The following is a 20245-nucleotide window of genomic DNA, read 5'->3' as shown; positions in this document are numbered from 1 at the left end:
CAAGAGATTTTATCTTCCACTCTCCTTGGGCAAGAGATCGAAACATGTCTGGGAGAAAAATAGCAAAATCATTCAGGATCTCTGGGGATTGTAGAGCAGACAGTAATAATCACATCATGTGTGCTGTGAGTGATGGGCCATAAAATTTGTTCTGACGATTCTGAGTACTAAACAAGATAGAAATCTGTATTGAAAGGAAAGTCCTCAACTTCTGACTAAACATCTGGTAAACTGGCAGATGTTCAAGAGAGATTTTAGTAACAGTAAGGTCTTAGTCACTAGAACTTTAAGATGTATTTTACAGTATGAGGGTGTCATTCTGGTTATGTCTGTAGAACCAGTTTTGCTATAGTGATCTAAGTAGGGGTTTAGACTGCTTGTTTTCTGCTTGGCATTTTGCCAGAGTGGGGAAGGAAATTATTTCTTAAACAATTTCATTACAATAATGAAAGAGCAGTCTTTTGCCTTTAAAAAAAATTCAATCTAATAAACATTTATTGAGTATGTAATAAGTATAGTAGTAGTACACCTAGATGTTTTTAAATAAACATTTTTATTGAAGTATAAAATGTATACAGAAAACTATACTCATCACATGGGTGAAACTTGATGAATTATCACAAATTAAACACACCCATGTAGCCCCTTATCCAGGTCAAGAAACAGAAGAGTACCTGCACTTCCAGAAACCTCCCTGGTACCTTTTCTCAGTCCCTTTCACAACCTTCCTTCCCAAAGAGTAACCGCTAAGCAGAAAGCAGACTTCTAACGTCACAGATTAGATTTTCCTGTTTTTTAAAAATTTTAATATAAATGGACTCAGAGGTCTAGCTTCTTTCATTCAACACTGTATTTGTGAGAGTTATCCATGTGTGGCTTAGAGCAGAAGTTTGTTCTTTAGCATTGCTGTGTAGTATTCCATTGTATAAATACACCACAATGAATTGATATATTCTTCTCTTGATTAATATTGAAGTTATTTTCAGATTGGAATTATTAAAAATAATGCTGTAGAAAAACCTGAAACTAGCTACATAGATAAACATTTCCTGTTCAGCTAAAAATAAAATAATGGTGTCGAAAATACCCTTGTACGTGCCTTTTAGTATACATATATATACAGTTCTGTTACATCTATACTCAGGAGTAGAATTGCTGGGCCATAGGGAAAGCCTATGTTTAGCTTTCGTGGAAACTGCAAAAGTGGTTGTACCATTTTACATTCCCACAAGCAGTGTATAAGAGTTCCAGTTGCTCCACATCCTTGCCAACACTTGGTTTTACTTTTAGTAATACAGTGGATGTGTAATAGTGTCTCATTTCAGTTTTGATTTGCATTTCCTGATGACTAATGAGCTTGAGTTTCTTTTCACATCTTCAGTGACCATCCTTTATTGTCTCTGTGTGTATGTGTGAAGTGACTGTTCAAGTCTTTTTGCCTGTTAGAAAAAATGAGTTGTATTTATCCTTTTGGTCCTTGTGCAGACATTCCTGTATCTTCATGTTTCCATGTGGGATCATTTTGTTTGGCTTTAAAATACTACCTTTAGTATTTCCTTTAGAGCAGGTCTGCTGGTGACAAAGTCCCTCATTTCTGTTTTGTCTTAAAATGGCTTTCTTTTACCTTCATCTTTGGGTATGGAAGTCTATGTTAGAGGTCATTTTCTTTCCACTTTCAGATTTTCATTCCTTTGTCCTCTGGCTTCCATTATTTCTGTTGAGATGCCAGCTGTCCTTGTTACTGTTCCTCCTTTGAAGTTATTCTGTTTTTTTGTTTGTTTTTTTCTAATTGCTTTTAAGATAGTCACTTTGACTTTGGTGTTCAGCAATTTTAACATGGCGTGTTTAGTTGTACTTTTCTTTTTATTTATCCTGCTTGGGGTTTAGTTTGATATTTTAGCAGTTTGGGAAAATTCTTAGCCTTTATAACTTTAAATATTGCTTCTGACCCACTCTTTTTCTTTTCTCTCTCTCTCTCTCCATTTTCCCTTTCCCATAAGTCTTTCATGCTTTTTGTTTCTCTGTTTTCTTCTAACTTGCCTTTTACTCAGTACTAATTATCTTTATAGCTATTTTTAATCTGTTAAACCCATCTGTTGATTTCTTAGTTTTATCTGTTTTATTTTTCAGTTCTAGAATTTTCGTTTGAGTTTTTAAAGTAGTTTCCAGTCTCTGATAAATTCTCTATCTTGTCATATAATTTCATGAACATACTATTTACAGATATTTTTAAGTCCATGTCAGATAATTCCAGTATCTGTATTTCCTAGGAGTCTGTTTTTATTATCGCTTTTTATTCTTGGATTTTGATCTCTTTTTATTTTTGTTGTTGGCATGCCATGTTATTTTTAATTAAATGCCAAATGTTTGTGTAAGAAATAGAGATGCTTTGAGGTTCTGGACGAGTTATCTTTCTCCAGGGGGACTTTACTTTTGTTTATGGCGGGCAATTGGACTAGATACAGATCACCCTGATTCGATCACAACTTGAGTTGGTTGAAATATATACCTTCTTTGTGAGGGCTTACCTATTTCTAGTCACGCTTACTGCTAGTGTGTAGTCCTTTGGATTCCTACCAGAAAGCTTTGGACATATACCAGGACCATTACAGGACCAGAATGTCAATATTTGCTCCCACACCCATCAGCTTTGAGAGACTGCTGAAAGCTGTGTTCAGATTCTTAGCTTGTTAGTACCCGCTATCATATGGGCAAATGTCTTGAGGGAAAAATCAGCTTCAGAATTTTCTTTTGGGACTTTTCTTCTCTTTGAGATCTTGGCCCCAGAAGTACTCATTGCTTTGGTAGATCTCTGATTCCTTCGAGCAGATGTTTGTCCACTTGTTCTTGGCAGAAATAGTGGCCCAAAACAAACTAATCTGCCATTGCCAGCATGGAAATCCTCTTTTTGCTTTCTGATGCCTTTTTTTTTGGGAAAGTAAAAACGCATGAGAAGATATAATTGTACTATTTTGTTTTCATTTTAAATGCTCATTGATGGCTATGGGTAGGGTTACTATATTGTTCTTAAATTAGTCTATGCTGTTCTGGCCTTTGAATTGTGGCAAACTTTTTGAGATACATATGGGACATTGTGAAATATATTATGAATTTGTTCCATAGTTAAGAACCAAAAGCAACTAAGGAGGATATACAGATGGCCAATAAGCACATGAAAAGATGCTCGACATCATTAGTCATAAGGCAAGTGCATATCAAAATCACAAGATACCACTTCACACCCACTAGGATGGCTAGAATCAAAAAGTTAATGATAATAAAAATACAAGTTAATAATAATAACAAACATTGGTGAAGATATGGAGAAATTGGAACCCTTAGACACTGCTGGTGGGAATGTGAAACGGTACAGTCGCTTTGGAAAATAGCCTGGCAGTTCCTCAAACAATTAAACATTAAGTTACCATACGACCCAGCAATTCTACTTCTCTAGACCCAAGAGAAATTAAAACATGTTTGTACACAAATGTTCATAGCAGCACTATTCACAATAGCCAGAAGGTGGAAATAACCCAGATTTCTATCAACTGATGATTTGATACACAAAATGTAGTATAGCCATACAATGGAATATTATTTGACCATAAAAAGGAAGGAAGAACTGATAACATACTACAGTATAGATGAACTTTGAAAACATTATGCTAAGTGTAAGAAACTAGTCACAAAAGACCACATAGTATATGATTTCATTCATATGAAAGTACAGAATAGGGAAATCTATAGAGACGGCAAGTAGATTAGTGGTTGCTTAGCACTGGGGGTTGGGGGAGGAGGATGGAGGAATGATAGCTAAGGATACAGGGTTTCTTTTGAAGTGATGAAAATGTACTAAAATTGACTCTGGTGGTGGTTGTACATATCTCTGAATCTACTTAAAACAAAAACCATTGAGGAGCCGGCTCAGTGGTGTAGTGGTTGAGTTTGCATGCTCCACTTCAGCAGCCCTGGGTTCACTGGTTCGGATCCTGAGCATGGACCTATGCACCGCTTATCAAGCCATGCTGTGGCAGGCGTCCCACATATAAAATAGAGGAAGATGGGCACGGATGTTAGGTCAGGGCCAATCTGCCTCAGCAAAAAGAGGAGAATTGGTGGCAGATGTTAGCCCAGGGCTAATCTTCCTCAGAAAAAACCACACAAAAAAACAAACAAAAAAACATTGAATTGTACACTTTAAATTGTGAATTATAGGGTATGTGAATTGTATCTCACTAAAGCTGTTAAAGAACCAAAGCAATATTTGTGGTAACAACTGGGGAGGGAGGGTGGCAGATGTGGGTAAAAGCTCATGGTGATAATGACCTCTCTCATTGTCAACCTCGTCATTAACAATTTGCTGACCAGTTGTCAGGGCCTAGGATGGAATAAAAGCAGAAGAACACTGGGTCCTATAATAAGTGGTCAAGGATAACTCCAGGGAGTAAGCTGTGGAATCCAGCAGGAACAGTTATCTGGATAACTGGCCAGGAAGACACGACACTGCCAAGATAATCCAGACCTGTCTTAATTCTGGTTGGGCCCCACATCCAGAAGCAGTACTTATCTCCCTTAGTTACTCCTGTGGTCAGAGAATATTGCATAGTTTCTACATCTACCTGTTTTCCAGGCCTCTCAGGTACCTCAAAGAGAATTTTTAGAGTGTAGACTTAAATCTCAAAGACCCTTTCTAATTTGGATCCTACGTGTCAGGAAATGTTGGAAACAGGTATAACTTCTTGATTGAGAAAGGCACGTGGAAGCAGATGTATTTGCATAGGAAGCCCATAACCCCAGAAGTCACCCTCTGGTAAGGGGCTTTGAGAGTTCTCATTGCTTACTTCCCTTGTGCCTGTGAGAGATACGGAGCTTAAATTCCTCATTCAGTAGTGAAAAAAGGCAATTCACAGATTGTGCAATTTTTCATTCATTTATTTAACATAAGTATATTGATTACCTACTTTGTGCCAGTCACTGTGCTAGGTGTCAGTGATAAAAAAGGTGCTTCTAGTTATAAGATAAATAAGTACTAGGGATGTAATGTAAAACGTGATAACTCTAGTTAACACCGCTTTATGATATAGAGGAAAATTGTTGAGAGTAGATCCTTAGAATTCTCATTACAAGAGGAATTTTTTTCTTTTCTTTTTATTTTTTTATATGAGATGATGGGTGTTAACTAAACCTATTGTGGTAGTCATTTCATAATATATGTAAATCAAGCCATCATGCTGTACATCTTAAACTTATACAGATGTATGTCAATTATATCTCTATTAACTGGAAAAATACTTTAAAAATTTGTATAAAACAGTAGCTACCTCTAGGAGATGGCTCTCTAATAGGTAATAGACAAGTAAACCAAAGGTACTAAGTGATGAGATAAGGATATGCATAGGTGGCTGTAAGATCTCAATAGAGCGGCAGTTAACTGAGCTTGGAAGAGTCTTGGAAGCATTTAGCACGACTGAATGAATGCATGAAGGCTGAGGAAAGGCACCATTAATGAGGTGACAATTTAACTGAACCTTGAAGAACAAGTAGAGTTTATCCAGGCAGACAGAGAAGAGGAAGGCTGGTGGCAGAGAAACAGATCAGTTAGGAGCTTGTGGCAAGAGCCATAGGAGAGCTAACAAGTGACAGAACTGGAAAGGCAAGAGTACTGACACTTTAGTATGCAAAACCTTATTAAAATCTTATTAAAATGCAGATTCTGACTCAGTGGGTTTGAGGTGGAGCACTTCTAACCATCTCCCAGTCAATATCAATGCTGCTGGTCCATGCAACTACTCATGCTACACTGAGTAGCGAAAGCTTAGAGGTCTATTTGGGTGTGATGGGAGAGGCAGGTGAAGAGTGCTAGTTAACACGTAGGATGATCTGAGGTGATGATGTTATGGGCTGCTAGAGGAAATGTTAGAGGAGATTTTCAGGGATGTGTAAGTTTTGTTCTGTCCGTGTCCTTTTGTTTTGTTTTTGAGGCACCTATAAGATATCTAGGAAGAGAAATCTGGCAGGCCCTTGGATAGAAGGAGGAAATAAAACCATAGTTCCTGAGTGGAGGAGAAAGATGTACCTATGGATGAAATTGAGAAGGGGCTGCAAGGAAAGTGAAAAGATGATTAGGAGAAAATCAAGTGTCAGTCCTACAGGAAAAGTTTCAAGAAGGTGGGAATGAACGACATCAGATGTTGCAGAGAGATTAGGAAGGAGCAAGGGCAGAATTCAGGTTGCAAGGGGTTGAGGATTAAAAAGTTAGTGTTTTGATTAGAGATAACTCAAGAGGGTTGATGGAAAAGAGTCAAAGAGAGTGTAGTAGTAGACAGAAAGAAGTGTAGGGTGAAGGGAGGGCTCCTTCGTCTCTCCCTCCCTTACCCTTTTCTTTTTCCTTCCTTCCTTCCTTCCTCCCTTCCCTCCTTTCCTCCCTCTCTCTCTTCCCTCCCTCTCTCCCCTCCCTCTCTTCCTCTCTCCCCACCCCCTCCCTCCCTCCTTCCTTTCCCTTCCCCTTCCTTCCTTCCTTCCTTCCTCCCTGCCTCCCAGCATTATTATTTTATAAATTATCCAACATACAAAAATATTGAGAGGCTTCCCTCCTCAGAGTTTCAGACCTGGGAAAGGCCACACAATTCCAACTTGTTTTTATCAGTTCCTTTTGCTAAAAGGCAAAAATATGTCCCTTGCCATATTGTCCAATATCCCCCCTTCCAAATTGAGAGAAGATGGATAGCTGGGAATTAATAAATATCTATTGAATCAAACAAAAATATTGAGAGGCTATTATAATGAATCTTCATGTAGCCATCACACAGCTTCAACAATTATGCACGTTTTTGCCAATGAAGGATGATCTTTTAGATGCAGCTGACCTAGGCATATTCATACACTCAGGAGAAAGAGCCAAGATAGACGGAGCAGTTGAAAATTTAGAAGAGAAAGATGATAATTGATGGAGCCAGATTTTTGAGAAGGAGGCAGGTGATAGAGTATAGCACAGGTGGAGATTCTGGCTCCAGTAAGAAAGACACTTGTCTACCGATTTGAGAAATAAAAACATAAAAATACTGTCCCTCAGAAATTGGGTTAAAATTCCAATTTCCAGAAGCTTACAGTGCTAACTCCTCCAGTTTACTTCTGCCACTGTACTCCGTCAGGTTGCCTCAGTTCCTCCCTTGATGTCATTCACTAATTTCTTTGAAAAATCTCTTCCACCTAAGCATTTCATGAGTTCAGTCATTTTATTGAAGATCCAGGGTCTACAGAGAGTTGTCACATTACAGAGAACAACCATTTACCATGCTCCCCCTTGAGAGCAGCCTCTGTTATCTCTCCAAAGCAACAGAGAAATTGTTCCTCCTTGTCCTACAAATGGAATTCTCTTCCTAAGTGGAATCCTGTGGAATAGAATGTTCTCCATTACTTAACATACAGATTAAGTTTTTGGTGTCAAGTCAGGAAATGAGCAAATTCATGCCTAGTAACAATTAATTTCTCTGTGAAGTAGGAAGTGAGTTCATTTGGAAGGAGTTCATTTGGCTGGAATTGAGTGGGAAAAAGCTTTGTAAGTGTGGCAGGCATTTGGAATATTGCCAAAGCCTTCTTGTTAGCTTTGCCTAAAGTAATGTCTTGCCTTCTAGTAAAAGATGAAAACAGCAAAATTCCGCCCCCCCCCCCCACACACACACACTCATAGGAAATGAGGATTATTAGGGGATGTTAGACTTCTATGAAGTACCACTTAAATGGGCAGGACTGCCAACTGATCCCCTTTTGTGTTGACTGTGGGAAGATAAGGTTGGGAAATGGTGTCAGGGAACTTTTCTCCATTTAAGTCTGAATAAGGAGGTATTTGCATGAGCATCATCCTAGCCATTCATTAGATAACAGCTTAATTCTAGAGGTAGAAATGCACATTCCAAGCATTTTGTACAAGTTTCTTGTCTCCCAAGTGTATCTCTCTCTTCCTGGTCCCCTTTCTATCTGTCACATTATACAGTGAGCACCCAACAGTGGGAGTGATGATTGAAGTCAGTGATTTCAAGATAATTTCTTTGTAGTCTCAGAAGGCTTCAGTGGTTGATTGCTCTAAGCACCAATTGGGTAATAATTGGATAATTCTCTTGATAAAGAAAAAGATGTAATTTGGAAATAATTGATCTAACAAGAAAATGAATATATGCTTAAAAATTATTTGGGTCATTGCATTGCTAAAGGTAATAAATAGAGTTAAAATACCATTAGTATAACACTATAAATACTGTAGTATGAATACATAATTTACACTTTATTTATTTATGCTTAGCTCATCTTCTGCATTTGGAGCATTTTTTCTTATAGTAGAGAAAACATTAGAACTGAAAGAAAAGGATTCAATACTGAATCCTTAAAGTATAGAAACTTTTACCACACATATAAAAATATATCACAAGTGTCAGTATGCACTGCTTCCCAATGCTCCGCTGAATTTGCTTCTTAGGAAAGATAACTCAGTCCAATTACTTCCCAGTCGACTCCTGTGATAATATTTCTGTCTTTTAAATTCGATTAGTAGATGGCAGTCTTTCCAGTGAATGATATCCATGATTTAAGTCAGGGCCAAAAGACTGTGGGAAAAGTTGATGCTTTGAGTAAAACTGAGCTTCTCCCGGGCAAATAAGTGCCAAGGCTTCAGAGTTTTTATGCCCACCAAATATAGATGTTTTTCCATTGATTCAGAACTTAAATAAGAAAAAATCCCTTTATCCCCATGCATTTTATTTAATTTATTTTTATTGAAGTAGAATTGGCATACATTATATTAGTTTTAGGTATACAACATAATGATTTTGTATTTGTATATATTACAAAATGATCACCACAATAAATCTAGTTAACATCAGTCACCACTCATAGAGAATTTTTTCTTATGGTGAGAGCTTTTAACTTCTACTCTCTTAACAACTTTTAGATATGCAACACAGTATTATTAACTATAGTCACCATGCTGTACCATCAACCGTCAACAAAATGAAAAAGTAGGTTTCTCCCAACCTACCAAATGGGAGAAAATATTTGCAAATTGTATATTTCATAAGGGGTTAATATCAAAATATATAAAGAAGTCATACAACTCAGTACAAGAAAACCAAATAATCTTATTAAAAAGTGGGCAGAGGATCTAAATAGATATTTTTCAAGAAAAGGCATACAAATGGCCAACAGGTACATGAAAAGATGCTCAACATCACTAATCATCAAGGAAATGCAAATCAAAACCACAATGAGATATCACCTCACACCTGTTAGAATGACTATTATCAAAAAGACAAGAAATAACACGTGTTGGAGATGATGTGGAGAAAAGGGGACACTTGTGGACTGTTGATAGGAATATAAATTGGTGCAGCCACTATGGAATAGAATTTCCTTAAAAAATTAAAAATAAAACTACAGTGTGATCCAGCAATTTCACTTCTGGGTATTTATCTGAAGAAAATGAAACAACTCAAAAAGATATATACACCCCTGTGTTTGTTGCAGCAGTATTTACAATAGTCAAGATATGGAAACTATCTAAGTGTCCATCAACGGATGAATGTATAAAGAAAATGTAGTGTATATATACACAATAGAATATTATTCAGGCATAAAAAAACGAATGGAATCTTGCCATTTGCAACAACATGGATGGACCTTGAGGGCATTATGCTAAGTGAAATAAGTCAGACAGAGAAAGACAAATACTGTATGATCTCACTTACATGTGGAATCTAAAAAACAAAACAAATTAAGTTCATAGATACAGAGAACAGATTGATGGTTGCCAGAGGTGGAGGTTGGGGGGGTGGGTGAAATGGGTGAAGGGAGTCAAAAGGTACAAACTTCCAGTTATAAAATAATAAGAAAAAGCCTTTATTTTCATGCATTTAAAATTATAGATTTAGGTAGAGACAATTATGTTACATGGACATTGCGCTTTAAGAGGCAGGCATGGAAGGTATGATCATCTCAATTTTATGGGTGAAAAAACAGAACCCAGAGAGATTGCCATTTCCCCACCGTAGCCTGGTGAGACAAGAGCAAAACTAGAGCCAGACTCTCAGTTCCTGTCTCCAAGCCCTGCTCCTGTCCCTTCGTGCTCCAATATCTGGAGGTGGTGGCAGCCTGTAGTAAGTGGTTGTATTTCAGTTTTGACCACACAGTCTGTGCTCATGGTTAGCAGCACGTTGCTTAGATAATAGAACTCACAGCTAACAGTGTCATGCTCTTGAACATGGTACCATGCTCCCCTTAAGTGAGTCACCTCTTGTCCCCCCAAACTTCTCCTGCTTATAAACTGGATAAACCCATTAGCCATAAGTCATTTTAAGAAATAAACAGCTAGAGTTGAGACTTCTTGAAACACTAAGGCCTTTCAGTCCAAGACAGATTGCCTCTCACTCACAGTGAGATTCTCATTTCTTCAGCTCTCTGGAATTTAAGAATATAACTGAAGAGTAAAGAAAAGTGAGCATTCCGTAGTCAGCATATCGATTTAAAAGGTCCTGTAGATAGAGAGGAACTCACTGAGCAATTTATTATTGAGTGCCTTCTTTTGGTGTACCTACTACTGGCGTATGTTGAGGGGCGTCAAGAAGAATTATCAAACATGGCTGCTCTTGACTCCTCAGGAGCTTATAAGCTAGAAAAACATACCATGTAAAGGACTAGACATATTCAGACAGACCATGATGGGGTCAGGAAGGTGTTTTAGTTTGAGTTGACCCTGAAACAGATCCTGAGACAGGGATTTGAGTGCATGTATGTTTGGAGGAAGGTGTAAGGAAGACGGGAGAAGGGAAATGAGACAGGGAAGGGGAGGCAGCCAATAATGGGAGCTTTATTAGACCGTGGGTGAGTAGAAAGTAATCGTATGAGGAAATACTGGTAAATATTATAGAACACATGCCTCAGAGTTATTCTACCCAAGGGGTGGGGGAGCTAGGGTAGTTATATTCCAGCTCTTATCAGGGCTAGAATTGGGGTATTGACGGCTCTCCCGGGCCTGCCAGGTACCTGGGCAGAGCAGCCTTCTGCAACCCTGGAAAAAGCCCTCAGGCACAGTGAGCAGATACTGGGAGCTGGAAGTCAGCCTGTGTACATAAAACAGAAGGATCGAAGGAATATGGGCAGTGGATTGACAGAGTGTCTGCCACAGTAGGATTCTTGGTGGAGGTGAGACTTGACAGTGCTCATTCTCTTCTCTCCCCAGGTTTCTTTATGGTCCTATCTCTGTTATCCATTGTGTATGGAGCCTTGCGCTGCAACATCCTAGCCATCAAGATCAAGTACGATGAATACCTTGTAAAAGTCAAGCCTCTGGCCTATGTTTGTATCTTCCTCTGGAGGAGCTTTGAGATTGCCACTCGAGTTGTGGTCCTGGTCCTCTTTACTTCCGTCCTGAAGGCCTGGGTGGTGATGATCATACTCATCAACTTCCTCAGCTTCTTCTTCTACCCCTGGATCCTCTTCTGGTGTAGTGGCTCCCCGTTCCCTGAGAACATCGAGAAGGCCCTCAGTCGCGTGGGCACCACCATCGTGCTGTGCTTCCTCACCTTCCTCTATGCTGGTATCAACATGTTCTGCTGGTCAGCTGTGCAGCTGAAAATCAACAACCCTGACCTCATCAGCAAGTCCCAGAACTGGTACCAGCTACTGGTGTACTACATGCTGAGATTCGTTGAGAACGCCTTCCTCCTCCTCATGTGGTATCTTTACAAGACCGACATCTATATGTATGTGTGTGCACCTCTGTTGATTCTGCAGTTGCTCATTGGGTACTGCACAGCCATTCTGTTCATGCTCGTGTTCTATCAGTTCTTCCATCCTTGCAAAAAGCTCTTTTCCACCAGTGTTTCTGAAGGCCTTCAGGAGTGGCTAAGGTGTGTTTGCTGTGACTGCAGGCGGCAGAAATCCTGTGAGTCTGTAGGAAAGGCAGATCTTAGGTCACCTGCGGACATAGATGAGACACCTTCTAGCAGTAAAATAAGTTCTATGCCCAGCGAGATCTTGAATCCCAATGAGTTCTGCTCTATTTAATAGGACCTGAGTCTCTTGGGGCACAGATATATGTATTCTGGGTTGATCCCTGTTCCTCACACAAGTGATGAGCCCTGCGCAGTTAACAAAGCAGGAAGTTAGCTCTCAACTCTTTGTGAGTTGCTCCCCTTTAGAGAGCTTTTGGGCATATGGGGACTATGGGGAGAAGCCAGGGAAACCCCTGAGTGTTGAAGGGGCAGCCTAAGGCACCACCATGCACAGTTGACCATGTTCTCCCGGGTGTTACTGGCCTTTTCACTGAAAAAGTATCGATGATATCTGAGTTGGGCTGGTTACATCCATCAGGTAAAATGAGGACAGTGGTTTTCTTCTTTTCTAGTTTTCTGGATTGCTGGTCTGGGTAGCCTAATGTTTTATTATCCCTGAGCATAGTTTCACCCAAGAACTGTCCTGATCACCAAAGAAGGTTCCTGGGGTTTCACCATCAGCAACATCATTCCTGTCAGAGTTTTCCGAGAGGGCTGTTCATGTTTGGTTTTTAAATACAGAGATATTCCATTTTCATCTCATTAGGGCTCTTTGTACATAACCAACTGTAGCCACCTTGGCCTGCTATCTCTAATTGGTTCAAAAGTCTAGATTTGGGACTATTCCCCAGGATCCATGGATGTAAAACTGAATTCTAAATTTGGTTGTGGAAGCCCTAGCATTTTAGGAAAGTTGTGTTCCTTCAATATGTTGAAGAAATTCTGGATCAAGAAGGTTGTTAAAACATTAAAATTATATAGACTTTTGTAAGCAGAATTCTTCTCAGGATGGTTGAAGATCTGAATCTGCTAGAAGGTAGGCTTAAACCTCTTCAAGGTTCAGTCCTGTCCTACAATTCTGGGAAATTTCTAGAATTTGCTAGGATTTGCCTTCCTAAGAAAGAGGAAAATAAAACTCATAGTATTCACTCCCCCCCCTCCTTGCCTGTCAAGAAAGTTTTAGACAAGAGTTACCTTGGTTAACTTGTTTTTCTAGAAAACTCCACAGAAATCTATCACTTAGCGCAGGTTTATAGGGCATTTTAATTTTCATTTAAAGGAAAAGAGTCACCCCCCCCAGCTAGATATTGATTTCAGAAACTTTCAATTATAGAAAAAGGTGAAATGACCAGATTTTTGTCTTTAACTTGAGTGCATTTTGATTTGAACAAGATCCCCAATTTTATCCTCCTACACTCTCTGTCTTCAATATAATTTCTCCTTTAACCCAGAACCCTATTTGTTTCATAAAAGGGTTTTGTAGCATATCCTCAGTTGTCTTGGGAAAGTGCCTGGATCTAATGCCATTATTTCTGCCATAAAAACCCTGTTAATGAACTACCTGGAAACAGGTGAGCTGTCAATGACTAGGCTGGACATTGCAAGTCAATCAGCATTGACAGTCTAAGGACCTATAATGGCTGAATTTTCTGACCCGTCCAGTTTCTAACAGCCAGTCTGTGAGGGGATAGATTAAAAATGGTGAATTTGAGCAGGAGTTGTAGTCAGACAGGGATAGAGAGACCGGTATTTACTTCCCCGCCTTGGTTTGGAAGCCTGTCTCAAGACCCATTACAAAATCTGAGCCTTCAAATACATTTTAAGTAATTTTAATGTAGAAGATAGGTAAGCAGCTTGAGTGACCCAAAACCAAACTAACAGTGATGCTCTGTCAGACTCCCAAAGCCCAATTATAAGCCACATTTATAAGGACAAAGAGGTTTGGTAACTAAATTGGACATTTTGTCATCTTTAACGCTTGATATACAGATGCCCCTGCTTTGGGGCCATGTATGTCCCTTGACTTTGTGGTAGAGAAACCACTGCTTGTTTTTTCCACATGGTGAACATTGAAGTCACAGTGAACTGAGAGTTTTTGTTTTGAAGTTATTTATATTATACCTCTAAAATGGCAAAATTATCATTCAGACTGCAGACCTAGGTTGCCCTAAAGACAAACAAACCAGCAAATTCCCTCTCGTGTTGAGAGTTAAAATGTTTTTCAGTTATAATTCGAATTTGTAAAACTTTCAGTGCTTTGTCTAATTAATTACATGCCATAACTTGTCATGACAGCTGCTCCAACTGAATTACTATCATTTGGCTGGAAGGAGGTGAAGTATATCCTCAAAATATATTGAAATAAGATCATCAAACATGTTTAGACTTTCTCTCTTCATTACTGGAGATGGCACAGTGTAGAGATTGGCATCTCCCTGTCCAGCCCTGCAAGTTGTTTCATTGTTCTATGCTTCAGTTTACTCACCCACCACATTTGGATGATATCCTTGCCCAGCCTACCTCACGAGGTTGTCAGAAAGATCAAATTAAATAATAGATGTGAAAATGCTTTGAAAATATTTTTAAAGTGCCATGCATATTTAAGGAGTTGTTATTCTAGTTATTCAAATCATAAACAGATTATTATTATTTTTTTACTGTTAGAAAAGAAACAAGTAGCATCACCCACATGAGTGTCTTGAGTGAATAACATTGGCCATTGGCCTTATGGAAGGGCAAGTGTAAATGGTCTTTGCTCTTGGAGCGAACCCAGCAGTTGCCCTTTCTCTTACCATCAGTTGCTGACAAAAATTAGCACCCAAACACATGGTACTTGGAGGAAAAAGACCCACTGAAATCTGAGAAATTGCTTTTGATGGCAAGTGAGTTTATCATTTTTGTATCTGTCATCTTTCCTAAAGGACATAGCAGCATCTTTTGATAATTGTGCTTTACAACTTGAATGCCTGATCCTGCTAGACTTTAATTGAATGTGGGTTTAATCTTTTCAGCCTTGTAAATGGGAAAATAAACATTAAAACTGATTGTCAAATGCAGCATTTCCTTGGAAACCACCTTAGAACATTAGTGCTGTGGTTATGAGTGTATGTGTCAGTACTCCCTAGCCAATAAATTGTGGATGTGAGCTTTTGCAGGCTGCTTCTCTGCAGCCATTGACTCAAATATTGTTTATGTTTATTCATATAATAAATTAACTTTTCAATTTCTCCTCGTGTTTCATTCCTTATGCAGTCTTTTCATGGCTTTTTGATTTCAGGGACTATTTTAAAAACAGAAATTTGTTGGGGCCGGCCTGGTGGCGCAGTGGTTAAGTTCTCACATTCCACTTTGGCGGCCCGGGGTTCACTGGTTCACATCCCAGGTGCAGACCTACGCACTGCTTGTCAAGCCATGCTGTGGCAGGCATCTCACATATAAAGTAGAGGAAGATGGGCACGGATGTTAGCTCAGGGCCAGTCTTCCTCTGCAAAAAAGAGGAGGATTGGTGGCAGATGTTAGCTCAGGGCTAATCTTCCTCAAAAAAAAAAATAAACCCAGAAATTTGGATATGATTTTGATGATTAATTATTGTTTTGTAACCTCACCTGGAAATTCCTTCTGTAGGATAAGAAATTTGAGAGTACTAGGATTCTGCTTTGCAAGACACCAACAGTCCATGGAAGCTCCTTTGATTGTCTTGTAAGCATTTACTCCACTTGTTAAAGCTGCTCTGCTGGATTCTAATATTCTGCTCAGCTGTCTGTTGATGGCTGTGTGCAAATCAAAAAAAGAGAGGCAATATAAATCTAGACAAACATAAATGGTATACTGATTCAGAAATATAAAATACTGAAGGGGTGATTCAATATCAACATAATCTAATAATCAAATGTAAATGACAATCCATGGTTGGAAAAAATATCAGTTATTAAAGGAGTTGTTTCAGAGCATGATATAGACATGGATTGTTTCAATAATTCCTTTTCTTCTGAAGGTGGCCTTGCAATTTGGAAAGACTTACCTATAAGATAAGTCTTTTGAAAGAGATCTCTTGGTGTTAAATCAACCCCTTGAGAAAACTTAATGTCAACAAGTATAGTGTTTAAGTAGGCCAATCTAAAATTACTTCATTTGATGTTTGTAAATGTATTATTTTGATATAATTTCAAGCTAATAGAAGAGCCTCAAGAATAGGGCAAGGAATTCCTCTCTATCCTTCACCCATGTTCACCCACTAACATTTTGCCGTATTTGCTTTCTCATTCTCACTTTCTCGCTTTTGTCCCTTTATTCCTAAATACTTCGGTGTGTATTTCCTAAGAACAAAGGCATCCTCTTACATAGTCACAGTACAATGATCAAAGCCGGGAAATTTAACATGGATCTAGTCGAGAGTCCATATTCCATTTAAAAATTGTGCCAGTCACTTCATTTGTTTTCACAAAGCTTCCTCAACAATGTGATTCTACTCAGCTCTCTTCTATAGGGTTCTCTTTAGTTAAAGTTAAAAGTTTTAACTTCCCCATGAACGCTGGGACAACTACAGCAGACTTTGAAAAGCTATTTGAAGAAAACATATGCATGTTATTCATACTGACTAATAGCTTCAAGCTAAATTTGGAATGTTTACTGGAGAACTGCAGGTAATTCTTTTTTATGGATACCCACTTTAGGCATCAAGTGTCTGCTGCTTAATATGTGAGCCTGTAGTTCACTCCCCTCCCCCGCCCCACTCTGATAGTTCTCTTTTACATTGTTTAGGCCCAAGTCTGTAAAGATTAGGAAGGGAGTGAGGGGAGCATATATTATCCCTCTATGGCCATATTTCTTGGGGTGCCCCCCTTCCAGGAGACTATATTCTCCATGAACATCTTTCCAAATAGGAAACAACTCAGAAATGTCAACTATATGCTGTAATTAAAAGGGTAATGTTTTGAGCCTTTTCTCTTTTTCGGCAAAAGGCACTTCATAGCAGCAGAGGTTGGTACAGAGCTGGGAATTCAGACACATGCCCAATCCCTTCTTTCCCAGCACACAACAAACCCTATCAGACTGGGCCCCTGACCTGCTAAGAAGGTGTGTCTGTTGCAGGAGCCTGCCCCAAGGAGTGCCTCACTCTTCCTCGTCACCTTCTCTGCATGGTTGTTTCTCTGGAAATTATTAGACCAAGGAAGTCTAAAACAGTGTTGGTTTAAGCAGGCTTTAGAACCCAGAGGGTCGCTGAGGAGTATAGAGCAGTATGCGGAAGCATCTCTTTGCAGCAGGTTATCAGAAAACTTCCCATCCAGACTCTGCTGCAGCATACACCTCCCTGTGAGGGGGTTTCAGGCTTTGCCTCCTCCCAAGGAGAGACTCATCCAGATGGATTTTGAGATTCTGCCTGTGCTTCTGCTCCCTCCCTGCCTCCCATCCTGAATTAATTCTCTCTCTCTGAATGATGAGTTCCTGATTGAAGCCTGATTAGCCTGCTTCCTAGAGCCCTGGGACTCTCAGCCTCCTCAGACATCTGCATTATGCGTACTGGTTTAATTTCTTATCAGTCGGCTTCCTATTTTAATTACCTGAACTCTACAGTTAATGAGTCAGGTTTTCAGGAGCGATAGCACTCAAGAAACAAAACAGGATTTAGAAATTCTATTTTGGAGTGGTGCTGCAAGACCATCCCCATCACCGCCCTGGTGGAGAGGAGACTGGCTCCCTGGTGTCACCTTCTCCTAACATGGTGAGTTTCTTAAGCAGAGTGGCAGGATTTTCTAGAACAGTGGTGCCCAGCTGTAGGGCTGCAGACCTCCACGAAGTAGAGTGGCATTGCACTGCTTTCCACTAACTAGAGATGTTTGTACACTAACTAGAGATGTCTGGCACACACTTAGACAATTATTTTTCAAACCAATGAGGATGCCGTTGTGAGTGATAGAACAGGACTGATTAAAAGTGTTGCTGTATTTAAAGTTGTCATTATGCTCCCAGCCCCTACCATGAACAGGTGTTAAAAATTTAACCACTATCAGGGCTGGCCCTGTGGCCGAGTGGCTAAGTTCGCTCACTCCGCTGCAGGCGGCCCAGTGTTTCGTTGGTTCGAATCCTGGGTGCGGACATGGCACTGCTCATCAAACCACGCTGAGGTGGTGTCCCACATGCCACAACTAGAAGGACCCACAACGAAGAATATACAACTATATACCGGGGGGGTTTTGGGAAGAAAAAGGAAAAAATAAAATCATTAAAAAAAAATTTAACCACTATCATGTGAGAGGTGACCTTAAAACACCTCCTCCGTAATTGGAAATGTTGGGAACTACTATGTTTGAAGGCTTTTTCTTGGCTGGAATATTTTCTCATGGATACTTAGAGTATACTCTTTTCCTTTTCAAATGAGGGCTGTTCACATGCCAATCCCTTGGCTTTTGTCATTTCCAGCTCAATTCAAGAGATAAAGAAATACTTTTATTTTGAAAATGTAATGTAAATGTTTTACCCTCAAAAAGTAAATTATCTCCCTTCACATGAAGTATGTCACCAAGGTGAAATGCTTTTACAATTTCAAAGGACTAATAAATGTATATTTTTAGCTTAATAACCGTCAAAATAATAAAGTGATTTCTATGCCTTCTTCAATTCACCTTCTAATTCGCCTCCTTGGCCTTATTAGAAATTATATCAAGGGGCTTTCAGCTACAATTTGTAGAACGGCTGATTAAAAATGGCTTAAACGGGGGCCGTCCCATGGCCGAGTGTTTAAGTTCGCATGCTCTGCTTCAGAGGCCCAGGGTTTCGCCGGTTCAGATCCTGGATGTGGACCTGGCACCACTCATCAGGCCATGCTGAGGTGGCATCCCACATAGCAGAACCAGAAGGACCTACAACTAGAATATAAACTATGTACTGGGGGGCTTTGGAGAGGAGAAGAAGAAGGAAAACAAAAAAGAAGATTAGCAACAGATGTTAGCTCAGGTGCCAATCTTTAAAAAATAAAAACGGCTTAAACAACAGGATTTTGTTATCTGATCTAACAAGAAGTTTGGAGAGAGGTGATTCTAGATTCCAGTGGGCCGAACAGCCTGAGGCCCTAGAGGCTTTCCAGCCTGTTGCTTCACCTTCATACTTGTCTCCTTATGACTGCAAGACGGCAACCTGAGCTTCAAGCATCACATTTACACAAGTGAATCCAAAATTAGAAAGAGGATTTTCCTTTGGGTATCTCTCTTATTTCAGGAGGAAACTCTGTCCAAGAAGCCCCCCTCCACCTGCAGCAGAATTTCCCAGACTTCTCATTGGCTGAGGCTCAGTCACATCCGCACCTCTAAAGCTGTCGCTGGCAAGGAGAATGGAATTGCTACAGTTTCCTTTGACTACACAGCATTCACCCCTTGGGGCTAGCAAAGGGGCCACTATCCCTTAGCTTATGAGAGGAAGAATACCCACAAAAATAGGGTTCTGCAGGCAACAATGAGTGGGGGAAATAGCCATTTGCTGAGCAACCTGTGGTATCTTTCATTCACATTTTTGAAAACAAAGTCCCAGCTAAGCTGATGAATTGGGGGCGAATGTGAAAGCTCCCTATCCCCTCTTCTCCCCCCCAGAATTCCATACTTACCTCATCTCCTCGTGCCTTATACGTCCCTGGTTAAGAAGCTCTCTGAAAGAAGCCATATATTGAACTAAATAGTGTCGATTACACCCAGTTCTCCCATGAGAATGCCTACTAGTGTGGTTGTCTTAATGTCACAAGATTGAAATTGTGGAGCTGTGGACATCCGGAAGGAGCAGGGAGGAGAATTCTTCTCAGCTCTGAAGAATTAAGGATCCCAGAGATTAGAAGGGGAAAACCAGATAGTCATTCATTAGTTCAACAGATGTTTAAAGAGCGCCCCCGTGTGCCAGGTGCTGGACTAGGCACTGAGGGTAGACTGGTGAGCAAGAAACTAGCCCTGGTTTCCAGAACTCATAGGCTATTTGAAGAGACAGTTACCCAACCTGATGATTTCTGTGCACGGAGGCAAGAGCTATGATGGGAGTATACCCAGGAGGCCCTAGCGACAGAGATAAGGAGCCCAGATCTGGTCTTGGAGGTTGAGAGAAGATTCACAGAGAAAGTGGCAATTAATCCGAGGCCTGTGGTGCATTTACCCTGAAGTTTATAAAGCTTAAGCTTCAAGCCCCACAGTGAACGCTGAAGTTGTAGCATGTTCTTGATGGGAAGGAGAAGTCAGGATGCAATTGGGAAGCATATCTACTAAGCACTTCTGCCACACTGTCTGAAGAGATCACAGAAGGAAGGGGCCTGAATCTCTAAGGCATCAGTAATTCGTTGTGATTTCCTTTTCATTCTGAATACACTTTCACTTTGTATCTAATTTTGAATTCATATTTTTTAATGCCTTTTTTTAAAGCCTCTTCCCAGACCAAACTGTCTACGTTTC

The 20245-nt window shown here is 39.9% G+C and overlaps 1 protein-coding gene across 2 annotated transcripts in view; it reads left to right on the top strand.

Annotated features, from left to right (window-relative positions):
• The window catches only part of XK (X-linked Kx blood group antigen, Kell and VPS13A binding protein), a 47405-nt gene extending 32356 nt beyond the window's left edge, over window positions 1–15049 (top strand). For both annotated transcript variants that reach the window (XM_014831775.3, XM_014831774.3), the window contains exon 3: window positions 11228–15049. In XM_014831775.3, the coding sequence (XP_014687261.1) occupies window positions 11228–12054 (827 nt within the window). In that variant the 3' untranslated portion in view covers window positions 12055–15049. The remainder of the gene's footprint in view (window positions 1–11227) is intronic.
• Window positions 15050–20245: the final 5196 nt, after the last annotated feature.

The sequence above is a fragment of the Equus asinus genome, chromosome X (genome assembly GCF_041296235.1).
Source record: "Equus asinus isolate D_3611 breed Donkey chromosome X, EquAss-T2T_v2, whole genome shotgun sequence".
Classification (NCBI taxonomy): Eukaryota; Metazoa; Chordata; class Mammalia; order Perissodactyla; family Equidae; genus Equus; species Equus asinus.
The sequence above is the reverse complement of the archived record's forward strand: the minus strand, read 5'-3'. Positions and strand labels throughout refer to the sequence as shown.